The sequence below is a fragment of the Balaenoptera physalus genome (assembly GCF_965194825.1).
Source record: "Balaenoptera physalus genome assembly, chromosome: X".
Lineage (NCBI taxonomy): Eukaryota > Metazoa > Chordata > Mammalia > Artiodactyla > Balaenopteridae > Balaenoptera > Balaenoptera physalus.
Window position 1 is genome coordinate 83,170,771 of NC_138903.1, and position 14,274 is coordinate 83,185,044.

General features: G+C 37.2%; 2 protein-coding genes across 5 annotated transcripts in view; one reads left to right on the plus strand and one right to left on the minus strand.

Annotated features, from left to right (window-relative positions):
* NAP1L3 (nucleosome assembly protein 1 like 3) overlaps window positions 1-8,698 on the minus strand; it is a 116,501-nt gene extending 107,803 nt beyond the window's left edge. For both annotated transcript variants that reach the window (XM_082447419.1, XM_082447418.1), the window contains exons 1-2: window positions 3,746-8,698; window positions 1,365-1,452 (exon numbers count right to left, since the gene is read on the minus strand). In XM_082447419.1, the coding sequence (XP_082303545.1) occupies window positions 6,925-8,367 (1,443 nt within the window). In that variant the 5' untranslated portion in view covers window positions 8,368-8,698 and the 3' untranslated portion in view covers window positions 1,365-1,452; window positions 3,746-6,924. The remainder of the gene's footprint in view (window positions 1-1,364; window positions 1,453-3,745) is intronic.
* The window catches only part of FAM133A (family with sequence similarity 133 member A), an 89,773-nt gene continuing 83,559 nt past the window's right edge, over window positions 8,061-14,274 (plus strand). The window contains exons 1-2 of one of the 3 annotated variants that reach the window (XM_082447459.1): window positions 8,061-8,159; window positions 9,731-9,800. The gene's annotated coding sequence lies outside the window, so the exon portion shown is untranslated. Of the gene's footprint in view, window positions 8,160-8,832; window positions 9,647-9,730; window positions 9,801-14,274 lie in introns of those variants that run through there. The other 2 variants (XM_082447460.1, XM_082447461.1) reach the window with 2 other exon arrangements.

Consider the following 14,274-nt stretch of genomic DNA (forward strand, 5'->3'; position numbering starts at 1 on the left):
TTTACTCTTCTATAGAAGAGTCATAGATCAGTGACTAATACACTGGAATACTACTCGGCAATAAAAAGAACAACCTACTGATACAGGTACAACTTGGATGGATCATTAAGGTTATTTTGCTGAGTGAAAACAGGTCATTCTCAAAAGGTTACATGCTATATAAATCCATTTATATAGCAATCTGTATAATTTTTTCATTTCAAGTTTGAGAACAAATTAACAGTTGCCAGAATTTAGGGACAGAAGAAACAGTTTTGAATCTTGATTTTAGTGGTAGTTCCATGAATCTATATACGTGATAAAACGACATAGAACTACATACACACACACACACACACACACAGGAATGCATGTAAAATCTAGCAAAATCTGAATGATGTCTGTAGATTATACCAATGTTAATTTCCTGGCTTGGATATTGTACTATAGTCATGTAAGGTGTTACCATTAGGGGCAGCTGGATGGAGGGTACACAGGACCTTTCTGTACTATTTTTGCAACTTTCTGTACTATTTTTGCAACTTTATCTCAAAATAAAAATTTTTTACGTGTTGATTAAGGATGTTTTTACCAATAGACAAAGCCAGGCTAATTTCCCTATTTGACCAAGGCCAAATTCACCAAACTGGTATTTCAGGAACACTATAAATTAGGAGAATTGTTAATAGCTGTGCTGCAGAAAGAGTTTTTCTGAGGTCAATACATTCAGAGCACACAACATACTCCCTCCCCTCTTGGAGATTCCTCTCTACATTGCTCTGTGGTTTTCAATCCTGCCCATGTACCAGAATTATCAGAATAAAAATTAAAGGCAGAAATAATCTTCAAGTCAAAGAAATAGCCACAATCCCAAGCCACACATTGGAAAGAATTTCTTCCACTTACAATGAAATTTGAACAACAACAAAAAAAAGCAGGACTCTGAGCTAATGCTTGCTGTTCCCTTAAGTGTTCAAGCTCTGAACATCTGACTTAGGACCGTGGCAGACATCGAAAGCAGCAAGAAATGACCCCTTAGGGAAACAGCTCCATAACACAGAACAAAAGGCGAGCTGGAGTTAAGGAGAAATTATACCAGCACATCATCTTCATTTTCTGAGAACCTTTAGAAACTGCTTCAATATGAGGAGAGAGACAAGCAACAAGTAACTCTACAGATGCTGGCCAGTCCATTGAGCAGAAATTAACTACAAGATTGCCACAGAACACCTCTAACTCAAGGCATTTCACTGAGTCATGCTGACCTGCTCATTCGAAAGCTGGTGCTGGTGAGGGCTGAGAAAGGAGAGAATAGCATAAACTGAAGACCAAAATGGCCTCCAGCAGAAAATATAGCAATTCGGAAACAATGATATGAGACAAACCTGAACTGAAGCTTCTGAGATGCTCAAGCTCATTTCCTCCTACCTCTTCACAAATCACACTTCAGCAAACAGTTGCTCCCATTCAAAGCTGGAAAAAAAGGGACAACGCCTAAGCACAGATAATTTAAAAATAAGCAGCAGAACAGCATAAGCAAAAGGTAGACAAAGGAAGAAGAAACTGAAGAACAGGTTCTGAACATTTTTAAAAAGCCTATTTTATATTTTAATAGGTAAACTTTACAATTCTACTGAAAAATATTAAAAATACTTGATTAAGTGGAAAGACACAGCTTGTCCTTGGATAAGAAGACTGAATAATATGAAATTCCTGATTCTCTGTAAATGAATCTATAAAATCAAACAAACCCTAATCAAAATATCCATAGGCTTTAGGGAGGGAGACTGAAAAAAAGCAATACTGCAGTTCATCTGGGAAAATGAATAGGTGAAAATATCCCCCCCAAAAAATCTTAAAAACAAGTTTTATAAGGAACTTTTCTTATCAGATAATAAAATATATATGAGAAATTTCTGTTTTAGAAGATTTATACTGGCACAAGAATAACACTTCTGAACAGAACAGTCCAGAAATAGGCCCAAACACATAGGGAATGGATTATATAACGAAGGCAGCAATTAATTACATTGGATATTCAATATTCAATAAATGGTGTCAAAACAATTGATTAGCTGTATTGAGAGAAAAAAAAGTGGTATAGCTACCTCAATCCTTACATAAAACTTATTCCAGAAAGATTAAAACTTTAAATGAAACTATAAGAGTACTCTAAGAAAATATGAGCAATTACAAAAAAAAAAAAAAAAAGATCTTGGTGTGGAAAGGTCTTTCTAAACTAAATACCCAATATCTGTAATGGGGGAAAAAAAGATAAATGTGACTTTATTAACATTAAAACACTTCTGCAGGAAAAAAAGAAAAAAACAACTGAACAAAATCCAAAGGTAAAATATTTCACTATACGCAACATTTTCCCTTAATTTATAGACAGTGCTTACAATTACCAATCAGTTAGAAAAAGATGCTCCTAACCTAAATGCCCATAAGAAACTGATGAAATACATTATGGTACATTATGTTAAACAGAATGAAGTTTACATGCACTGATACAGAAAGGGTTCCAAAATATATTAAGTGAAAAGTGAAAGGAACAGAATAGTAGTTATGTTAATAAAGATAGATATAGATATTTTCTTTTCATATGAAATGTGGTTATCTTTGAAGGTAGAATTGTTTAAAATAATTTTTATACTTTTCAGTATATTTTCCAAATTTTCTATAATGAACATTTTATAATCAAAAGATGTAATAAAATAATAATAAAGTGATAACTTTCAGTGACGCATACTGCAAAGAAAATATACTTAATCCCCTTAGTTTACATAACTTATGAGTAAAAGATGAGAAAACCACTTGCAAACACTAATGTCTATTAGCAACACAGAAGGAAATAACAGCTCCATTATGTTTTTATAAATCCCTCTGTCACGCAAAATTCAAAAACATAAGTAATCTGGGAGACTTGATATGAATGTGTTATTAAAAATTCTTAACTCTATGCTACTTTATGAAAATGATAAAAATTTTGTAATGTACCATAACATAATAAATAATTTATAGCACAGCAATAAGGTACACCTGGTCCAGGTTGGTTTAAACCCTTCCTACCTCTGAGGTGAGGCAAAACGCACACGTGAATTGGTTCTTTAAAGTAATTTTTCCCAAGTAAATATTAGCTTCAGTGAAGAGTTCTGATAATTTTACCAGTTACTCTCTAAAAGCTATATGATAAAAGGACATCATAAGGGCTAAACTACACAGAGGCTTTAGAGAATGTGTTGTGTTCCAGATCTCTTCAAAAGAAGTATTTTTCTAAATGCCATGTGTTTTAATACTTAAATATTTCATTTTTAAATTTAAAAGATATACTCCACAAAAAACACAAAACATAAAATTTGAAGTAATGCATAAGTGTGTTGAAGTTATTATACTGCAGGTTGTCCTAATCCTTACGCTGGTGGGCACGAACATCTAATCAAGTGAGGATTTATCCTTTTTACAAGAGCGTTTAATTCCTTTTCAAATTCAGCTTCTATCTTATCACTTGACCCCTGAAGCCTTTTGAGGGCAAGGACACCTGTATCGTTAGACCCCGTCAGAATGGGGGCATTGGCATCATTTGACTATCCGTGTGGTCCCTTTCTTCACTTAGCTCGTTTCTTTCCTGACCTCTTCAGCAGTCTCTGCTGCTGCTTAGGAAACCCCCTTCTTATCTGAGTTTGCCACCTTACAGGAAAAGAACAAACTTTTAGAGTGAAGACCCTGGACGCTCAGTGCCCAATTCAGGATGGCAAAAACTCACAAAGGAGAAGGCGGGGACGACTGCAGCGCGGAGGAGGTGACGACCTCTTCGGTCGGGCTCGGGTCAGAGAAGGGAACGGCTGACCTCAGCCTTGAATCACAGCCGAAGGAAATAGCTCGCCGATAAGAAGGCACCGAGGAAGACGCCGTAAAACTCTTCTCACGCCCACGCACCCAACCGAGGAGCTTCGTTCCCACCCAGCTCTTCTTTCTGGCATCATTCATTGGCTGAGCGAGTGTGATGGACAAACCTGCAGCCCAACGAACGTGCAAGCCCATCGGGTTTCCCGGCTCTTTTCACCTTTGACTTCGCCTAGGTGGCTGAATCACCCACCACCCACCGTTTGCATTTCCGGAATCCTAGCTTTTACTGATTCAAAAATACATGACACCTGCCCGTTCCCCACCCCCACCCCCTCCAGACTTAACCTGAAAAGGCAAAGATACCAATACAGGGAGGGGGAAGGGTAAACTGGGACGAAGTGAGAGAGTGGCATTGACATATACACACTACCAAATGTAAAATAGATAGCTAGTGGGAAGCAGCTGCATAGCACAGGGAGATCAGCTCGGTGCTTTGTGACCACCTAGAGGGGTGGGATACGGAGGGTGGGAGGGAGACGCAAGAGGGAGGAGATACGGGGATATATGTGTATGTATAGCTGATTCACTTTGTTATACAGCAGAAACTAACTCACAATTGTAAAGCAATTATACTCCAATAAAGATGTTAAAAAAATAAGTTGTCTTTCGAATTAGCTTCTTACACCCACCCAACTTGATTTGAGACAAGAACTTGTGATAAAACCTAATCAAAGTGATGGACTGGGAGAAAATAAACCAATCTATTATACATACAGGGCATATCTTCCTGTAGTATGCTTCTGAATAATTGTTATTATCTGCACTTCTCCTTCTATTTTGCAAATATTCTATAATGACATGCGTTCCTTTAACACTGGAAAATACAGAGCAGGAAGGGGCTAACTACCTCGGTAAATGTTCTAAGATGCAATAAGGATGTTGCATTCCATGTAGAAGTTTTAAGGGCTCTACTGTCTGTGATGTCTGGCAAGCACAGTATATATCCCATTTGAGAACCTCTGCAGCAGTGAGACAGGTACATGTTATTTATTATAGTCTTCGATTCGGCACAGGCTTATAAGTAAATCTGCTGCCACACCCCTCCTTGATGGTTGCAAAAATCTCAGAACTACAAAAGTCACTCTCAGAGTATCACTGCTATTGCTAAAAGCAATAATTTACTTCCTGATTTTGTATAAATTGTAACCTAAATATCCAAACATGCATGTTTGGTTAAATATCTATCTCATAGGTTGGAATATTTTTACATTTATAGACATGGGGGGGGACTATTGTTAAGCAGGGTTAAATGCAAGATACTAAACTATATATATGGTGGGATCTGGGAAGACTAGTAGGTAATTTTATACCTAGAGACCCAGAAATTCCCAAATCCTGTCTTCCTCTTGCCACAGCTCTTTCCTGTAAGGTCTTGGAGGAAAGTATATGCAGTTGGGGAAATGGCAGATGTGAAATAAGATATTATTTGTTGTGCTTGTGACTTTGTGCCCAGTACAAAGCTCTTTGGTAAACTGAGTTTAAGGGGCTTCCTCCTCACAATAAATTCAAACCAAAATCTCAGGATCAAATTATTCTGTAACCAACCACATGGTGCAGAATTGGTGAAAGCATAATGTCACCTATAAGGAAAAATAAACCACACATGGGAATGAGACCTCTTCCCAAGTCACGGTAGAAGGTGGGCCTGGGTCATTTACCCATCCTACTCCTGGAAGTGAAGACAACAACTTATATGGATGTCCTTTCTGGGTGAGGCACTCCTGCCTATCTCCCCTCTTCTCCATCCCTACCTCCTCCCATCCTTTCCACTCCCCTCCCTCCTCCCTTCCCTCCTCCCCTCTCCCTTCCTTCTCTCCCCTCCTTTCCTTTCCTCCTCCCTCCCACCCTCTTCTCCTTCCACCCCCCTCCTCACTCTGGTACCCTCCCTCTCCCTTTTCCCTCCCCACTTTCTCTACTTCAACCTTCCTCCCCATTCCTTCCTCCCCTTCTCTTCCTCTCTCCCCTATCTTAGTCCTTCTCCCCAGTCCCATTTCTCTCCAATCACTGGAATGTGTATCCACCAAAAAAAGAGCTAAGATCTGTGAAATGCATCAGAATGTTAATTATATTGATAATTATATATTTTTAAATGTCCCTTTTCCTAAGGATTCTCTGCTTTTTCTATAATAAGCACCACACTTTTTATAATGAGGCAAAAATGGTAGATTTTTATAGCACGATACACTTTGACATTTATTTATTTTAGGTTGTAATAGAAGAACATGAAAAAAATACCAATGATGTAAAGTGATCATTTCCAGTGAAAGGCAAAGTAGAACATATTACAAAGAAAATGTGGTTAGTACCTTTAGTTTACAGTTACACAGGATAAGATGAGCAAACTTTTTTTAAATACTATGTTATATTAACACCTCAGTGGTAAACAATAACTTCATTATGCTTAAATTTATAAACCACTATGGCACATTAACAAGTTCACAGTCATATCATATATGGTCTTGATGGACATTATTAAATGTATGCTAATTTTTTTCAAGCGGTCAAATTTCACAATGCACTGTTCTAGTTAGTATAATATTGTATTTCTATAGCAAAGTAATGAAGGCACAGCTAGTACAAGCAGATTTAAACCCTTAGTCTTCTGGGCTGGAAAAAGAAAAAAAAATATTTGCATTGATGCTTCAGGAACTTTTTTTTTTCAAGCAAATATTTGTCTCAGTTAACAATTCTGACAGTTTTCACAGCTACATTCTAATAGGAACATGACAAAAGGACTTCACAAAAATCAAAACTTTGTAGCACCAAACTAACATGCTTTAGATAATTGACAACAGTTTACATATTTTGAAGAATATTACACTACAACAGGCTAGATAGAATAAACTGATACTTAGACACTTTAAGACAATATTTTAGGCTACCAAGAAAGTACGAAAACTCAAGACTGTGAGGAATACTAGTGCTGAGGTTACAGGGCAGGTTGGTTTTTTTTTTTTTTTTCCAAGACTATATAAACCTACTTCACTTCTGCTTGAAATTTGAGATTCTTGAAAATTCTTTCATGCAGCCTCTTTTTTATTTTCGATATTTCCTGTTTCCATAATCTTTACCAACATGATAGGTACCGTTGACTTCTCCTGTATAGTAATAGATTGATTTCAGGATGACATTATCATGCAAAATTTGACCAATTTCAAAGTCCTCATCAAGGATAGCATCTTCTCGTGGTTCAAGCTTTCCAATTGTAGGAATCTCAGGAGGGCTAAAGAAATTGAAGAATGATGCATTAGGAACCACTCTTGGCTGGGTTTCAACTTCTCCAGTAGCAGTTGTGCGACTCCGGGTGGTTGTCACTGTAACATCCTTTGCTCTTCTCCAATCTATCTTACAGCCTTTGCAATCTTGGATTTCCCAGCCCCAAGAGAAGAAGGGATCATTGTGATCTGGCTTTGACTTTATTATATATGTCTTGGTCAGCACCTCATTTTTGAAGTATGGATTGGGTAGAAAGCAAAATTCAAATGTGTAACTTATAGGCCGGCCAGGTTTTGAGAACTTCAGGCTGACATCGGACAGGAACTTCAGAATGGGCTCATCATACTTCTGAATCATGGGCCCCAGCTTGTCAACATTCTTTAAGACAGTCAGCCAATAGTCGGGAATGCCTTTAGGATCTTCTCTTTTAGGCTTTCCCTTGCGAGCTCTTTTAAGAGCTCTTTCTTTAGGCCTGACCTCAGGAACTCTTTTAGGAGCCTCTTTTCCTGGAGCCCTTGCCTTAGCCTCTGTTACTTTAGGCTGCTCTTTACCTTCTGCTTTTGCCTGGGGGGATTCTTTCGGATCTTCTTTTGCTTCAGTCTTGGCCTCCAGAGCATCTTTAGACTCTGCTTTTTCTTCAGCCTTTGCCTCGGGATTTTCTTTCGGAGCTGCATTTTCTTCAGCCTTGACCTCAGGTTTTGCTTTCGGGGCAACCTCTTCTTCCTCACCCTCTAAGGCAGGCATCTCACTAGGGCCTTCTTCCTGCACCTCCTCATCACTGCTGAACACCTCATCCTCCGAATTCCATTCACATTCTTCTTCCGTAGGCTCATATTCTGCATTGATGATTCGAAATCGCCGATCGTACAGAGGCCTATTGAGTTCGGCATATTTTCGTTCGAGATCGTGAATTGCCTTTAAGAACAGGGCGTCTACCTTGTCACATTCATCTTGAATATTTCTGAGCGCCTGCACACGATTTCTAACTGCCCGAGGCAGCTGATCCACGAAACTTCTACCCGACGGAGCCCGCCGCGCACTTCTGGAAGGCCCAGGTACCCTCTTCTTTCTATAGAAGCGGCTGCAGCTACTGCTGCTGCTGCTGCTGCCACTACTACTGCTGCTGCTGCTGCAACTAGTGCTGCTGCTAGAGCTGCTGCTGTCAGATTCTTCCCCAGAATCGCTAGACGAGCTAGCCACCATCTCTTCATCCACCCCCTGGGCGGCAGGTTCCAAGACCCTGTTAGGATCCGCTTCTGCCATTTTGCAAGCCTGCACACCTCTTAGGGTGGTGACTACCGCGCGCCCACAGATGGGCAGAAAATGACTCACGGATGCTTGGGTGGCGGCAGCGGAGGCTCGGGCTGAGGAGTTGGCAGCGGTGAAGGCAGCAGGAGCGCGGGGCGGGGCGCGGCTGGGCCGAGGAGATCGCAACGGAGGTGGCAGCGGCAGCGGAGACCTGGGCGAGAGCGGCGAAGGCAAGGCCTCTCCCAGCTGCAGCTGCGGCGGACTGAGGCGTGCCGCAGCCGAATGGCGCAGTGCAAGACCCCGAAATCTCTTCACTGCTTACATCTCGAGCCCCCTCGCCTCGCAGTCATCCAGTTCATTTAGTTCCCAGTGTGCCCTCAGCTCGCACCTCATTTGCTGGGCAATCTTGATTGACAATCCTTCAGCCCAATGAGTGACCAAATGCACCGCCCCCTCCAGGCTCCGCCCTCCTTCCCAGACGCTCCTTGGTTGCTGAGGCAGACACCCCTGGAAGACGTTTTTTCCCCCTCAAAATTCTATCTTTATAGTTTTATAATTACAAAAAAAAAAAAAAGCTTAGATATGAGGTAAAAATACTAGTCATGATTCCTAAAAAGGGAAGAGGAATATCCTTCTCCCATCCGCTCATCCTTAATTCCCGCTTGGTTTGTCAGGGGCCTCGTAACAAAACTCTGTTTTAAAAAAATTGGGTGAAAATGCTCCAAATGGCATCATTGGGTAGTGTGATTATGGATGATTTTTAAAATTCTTTTTCTTTTATCTAATTGTTCTATGAGCATGTATTTTTACACTGGGGGAAAAAGGGAGAGTCGTTTATTGGCGAAGGGGGGAGGGGCTAGAAAGCAGGCATATTGCATTCCACGTAGCAGTTTTAATAAGTGCTGTCTGTGATGTTTGGCAAGCCTGGTTTATATCCATCTACAAGGTTTGCGAACCCATGTTGCCGTGAGTCAGTTACACCATTTTTACTATATTTCTCTTTTTAAGCTGGCATATAATAGACCCCATCCTTGCTGCTGATTTGCCACGTAGTCCTTCTCAATGATTGTAACAACCTTATAGATAAAATAAAAGGGCATTCAAATGTTAAGTAGTGTTATTTAAAAGCAGACGGTTTGTTCTATACTTTCGTGCAGCAGTTTTCAATTCCACGAATAGCAGGACGGGAGGGGGAATCTGTGCTGATGAAACTGCATCCTCTGTCAGGGTGTTCTTTACATTGTCATCTTCCACCAGTTTCCTTCTAACACTGTAAAATTCTAGCCATACTAAAGTATGATTTACAAGTCCAGTAATATATGAATAAACTTTTGCAAAATGAAGTTTAAAAACAGGTATCTGTTATTTTTATTTACAGGATTCTTTTCTGCAACAGAACAACTCCCTTGGTACAACCAAAAAGACCAGTGTTTACTTTTCATTAAAAGGTAAGGAACATATTTAGCCCATTTTTATGAATGACAAGAATTACCTATCTGTATTTGAATAAAAATTCACAAGATATAGTCTTTTAAATACTTAATTGGAAGATATCTTAGTAGTTCTATGGAAGCGGAAAAATCCACAGAGGTGATTTGGAATGCAATGTAGAAAATAACCTAATTAATCACATTCACTTTCTAAACCTGCTCATAGAATACAAGTAGCAAATTAAAATATAAAATATGATGAATTATTCATTTCAAGTGAGGAAAATATTAAAGTTAGATTAACCCTTATGTTACCTTTTTATTATAGGATTTGTGCTTAGTCATTTAGTCATATTTTTTAAAAGTTAGGAAACTCTTTCATTTTCTATTTTGTAAATGAATTTACTTTTATTGTTTATTCCTGGTTGTCAAAGTATGTAAGCATTGTAAGGAAAAATGCAGTATAGAAAATTCCAATGATAATAAAAACACAATCTTAATCATTTGATAACCATTGTTAGCATTTTGATGCATTTCCTTCCAGAATTTTCTTTGTACATATTCACACCTGCCTGTTTATATATACTGTTTTATCTATGTGACATCATATTATGTCCTGTAATCTGCTCATTTATCAATTAATTGTGACTATACTTTTATAGTAAATGATCAACATCTTATTTTAAAATAGATGCATATTCCATGGAAATATTTGCCTTAATTTATTTAACCAGATTCCTATTGTAGGGCAGCTACTTCCCAAACCATCTCTCCACTAACATTCATATTTTCTCCTGTTATAAAAAAGTTACCCCTGTATACCTACTGTATGCACTTGTAAAAATTAGTCATATGATGAATTCCTAGAAATGGGAGTGCTGGAATAAGTTGCATGCTCATTTTACTCTTTGATACATATTGCCAAACTTCTCTCCAGAAAAATTATCACAATTTACAGTCCCACCAACAATGCATGAGTTCATTTATTTAGTCATTCAACTAATATATTTTTGTGCCTGCCATGTGCCAGGCACATGTGGTAGAGGATGATGATATAATGCTGAATATAACTTACTGGGTGCATATCCTTTCATTTTATAATTTTAATTAAAACATATACTATGGAAACAATGATTTAAATCAATGAAGTTATGCTGTAAATATTGTTCTACAGATTATTATTTTCCTTTAAAATGATGGACGTATTTTGGTAATGAATGCACTTATATTTTATAGTACCTTAATGGTTTCATATACATGTTAAACTTTGTACCAACAAGAATTAGTATTTTGGAGTTAGCAATGAGTTAGGGATTCAGACTTTTTTAATGTATTTTTATTAGCTAGTTAATTTTCTTAGTACCACTTATTTGATAATGTTTCTGTCTCACACTTATTTGAAATACCACCTTTACTGTATTAACTAAATTGTTTGGTTCTGTTTCTGAGTTCTGATTTCTGATGCATTGTCCATAATTTATCTGCAAATAACTGAAGCAGTTTTTTAATAACTTTATCTTTGCTGAAAATAATATAGGTTAAAAAAGTCAGTACATTGAAATCCAAATAAGAAATTTAAAATAACTCAAAATACGCTGAGATAATCACTATTCACATTTTAATAAACATCTCCAAATTAATTTCTTATTATTATGCATTTCTATTTCTTAGATTAGTATTAAGATTGAATGTCTTTTCATATGTTTATTGTCCACTTGGGAATTGCTTATTCATATCCTTTGCTTGTTTTTCTACTGAATTGAGAAAGAAACTAATCAGTGGTGAAATCCTAAGGGTAAAATAATTTTGACCTTGATTTAAGACAACTGTGACTCTTTTAGAAAATACCTCTCTTCTGATTTATGATATTGGACAAATGTGGCTCAACTACAACTTTCATTCTAAAATTATCTACTTAGAGGCTTGTTTAGATGCTTTTCAAGAATTAATACTTAATCATTCACACCGATACAGAAAAGTTTGGAATGGAACAAGGAGAATAAAAAGAGAAAAAAAGCTTGTAAAAAAACCTCATACAAAGATAATATATTAATGAGCTATTCTGATTTTCGATTGGAAGTCTGTTGTCCCAAGCCATAGATTTTAGGTGCCTTTTTCTAACAATGGTCTACTTTTGATGTGTATGTGATACTTTAGGTATCTCATAACACACTTTTATTTTTGTAACTTTTTTGGTCTATTAGTTAACTTAATTTTATAATGGCAGGTCCCTAAAAGAAAATAAATTTTATATTCATATAATTTATGTATAATACCATATTTTTTCTATTTTTATAAGTATTCATGCTAGCGTATAATATGCTATTTTTCTTCATAAGGCTATCTATAAATTACTTGCATAGTAATATGATCTCTGTTCCATTATTTTATAATATTCTTTTTAGAGGGTTAAATGTTCATAGTTCTACGTGAGATGATGCTTAACACAGAATCTATTGGTATATTCCAAGCTGAACATGGCTCTTGGACATCTGTTTACACCTTCCCTGTTATGAACATATACACAATCCCACCCACCACCCCTGCCACACAAACACACATACATAATACACAATGAAAACTGCTGTAGCATTATCTTTTGTTGTAGATGTTTAAGAAGCCAAGCATTGCAAATTCATTTATTTTTGAATTTACTGTTTGTTGTTCTTTTTTTTTTTGGTTCATCTAGACAGATTTTATCTGAATAAACAAGTTAATTCTTTTTTAAAACAATTTTATTGAAGTACAGTTGACCCTTGAACAACACAGGTTTGAAGTGCATGGACCCACTTATACACGAAATTTTTTCAGTAAATACTACAGTACTACACAAGCTGCAGTTACTTAAATCTCTGAATGCAAAACCGTGGATACTGTGGCAGGCTATAAAGTTATACACAAGATTTTCGACTGTGCAGAGGATGGGTTCCCCTAACCCCCGAGTTGTTCAAGGGTCAACTGTGCAGTAGATATAATCGTACATAAAGTGTACAATTTGCTAAGTTTTGATAAATCTATACACCTGTGAAGTCATCACTACAGTCAATATAATGAACATTTTCATCACCTCCAAAAGTTTCATCATGCCCTACCTCATCCCTAGGCAACCACTGATCATCTCTGTTTCTATAGATTGGCTTGCATTTTCTAGAATGTTATATAAACGGAATCATGCAATATATCCCTCTTTTTGCTTGTCTTCTTTCACTTAGCATAATTATTTTTAGATTTTTCCGTACTGTTATGTGCATAAGGAGTCATTTTCCTATTTTGTTACTGAGTAGTTACCCATTGCTTGGATATATCACAATTTGTTGATGGGCATTTGTGTTTTGAGTTTTGGGCTATTATGAATAAAGCTGCTATGTTCATTTGTGTATAAGTCTTTGTATGGACATATAGTTTCATTTCCTTTAGAAAAATACCTAGATGTGGAATGACTGGATCACATGGTATGCATATGTTTAACTTTTAAGAAATTAGCTATTTTCCAAAGTGATTGTACAATTTTGCATTCCCACTAGGAGTGCCAACACTTGGTATGGCCAATCTTTTTAAATTTAACCATTCTAATAGGTATGTAAGAGTATCTCACTGTGGTTTTACTTTGCATTTCCCTAATGACTAATGATGTTGAACATCTTTTTGTGTACTGATTTACCATCTACTTATCTTCTTTGTTGAAGTATCTATTCATATTTAACCCATTTTTCTATTAGGTTGTTGTCTTACTATTGAGTTTTGAGAATTCATTTTCTACTCTGGATACAAGTCCTTTATCAGGTATAAGCTCTGCAAATATTTTCTCCCAATCCATGAATTTTTTTTCATCCTCTTAAAAAAAAAAGGAAAAACTGAAAAAGTGCCTTTCACAGTTTTTCAAAGAGCAAAAACTTGTAATTTTGATGAAGTCCAATATATCATCTTTTTTTTTCATTTTATGAGCCATGCTTTTTTTTTTAACATCTTTATCGGAGTATAATTGCTTTATAATGTTGTGTTACTTTCTGCTGTATAACAAAGTGAATCAGCTAAATGTATTTATGTATCCCCATATCCCCTCCCTCTTGCATCTCCCTCCCACCCTCCCTAACCCACCCCTCTAGGTGGTCACACAACACTGAGCTGATCTCCCTGTGCTATGCAGCTGCTTCCGACTAGCTATCTATTTTACATTTGGTAGTGTATATATGTCAATGCTACTCTCTCACTTCATCCCAGCTTACCCTTCCCCCTCCCCGTGTCCTCAAGTCCATTCTCTACGTCTGCGTCTTTATTCCTGTCCTGCCCCTAGGTTCCCATGCTTTTGGTATCATCTTTGCCTGGCCCAAGGTCACAAGGATATTCTTCTATCTTTTTTTAAAGTTTTATACTTTTAGGTTTTATATTTCAATCTGATCTATTTTTGTATGTGGTAGAAGATGTGGATTGAAATTCTTTTTTTTTCTTTTTTGCAAATGCATAACCAACTGTTCCAGCATCATTTGTTACA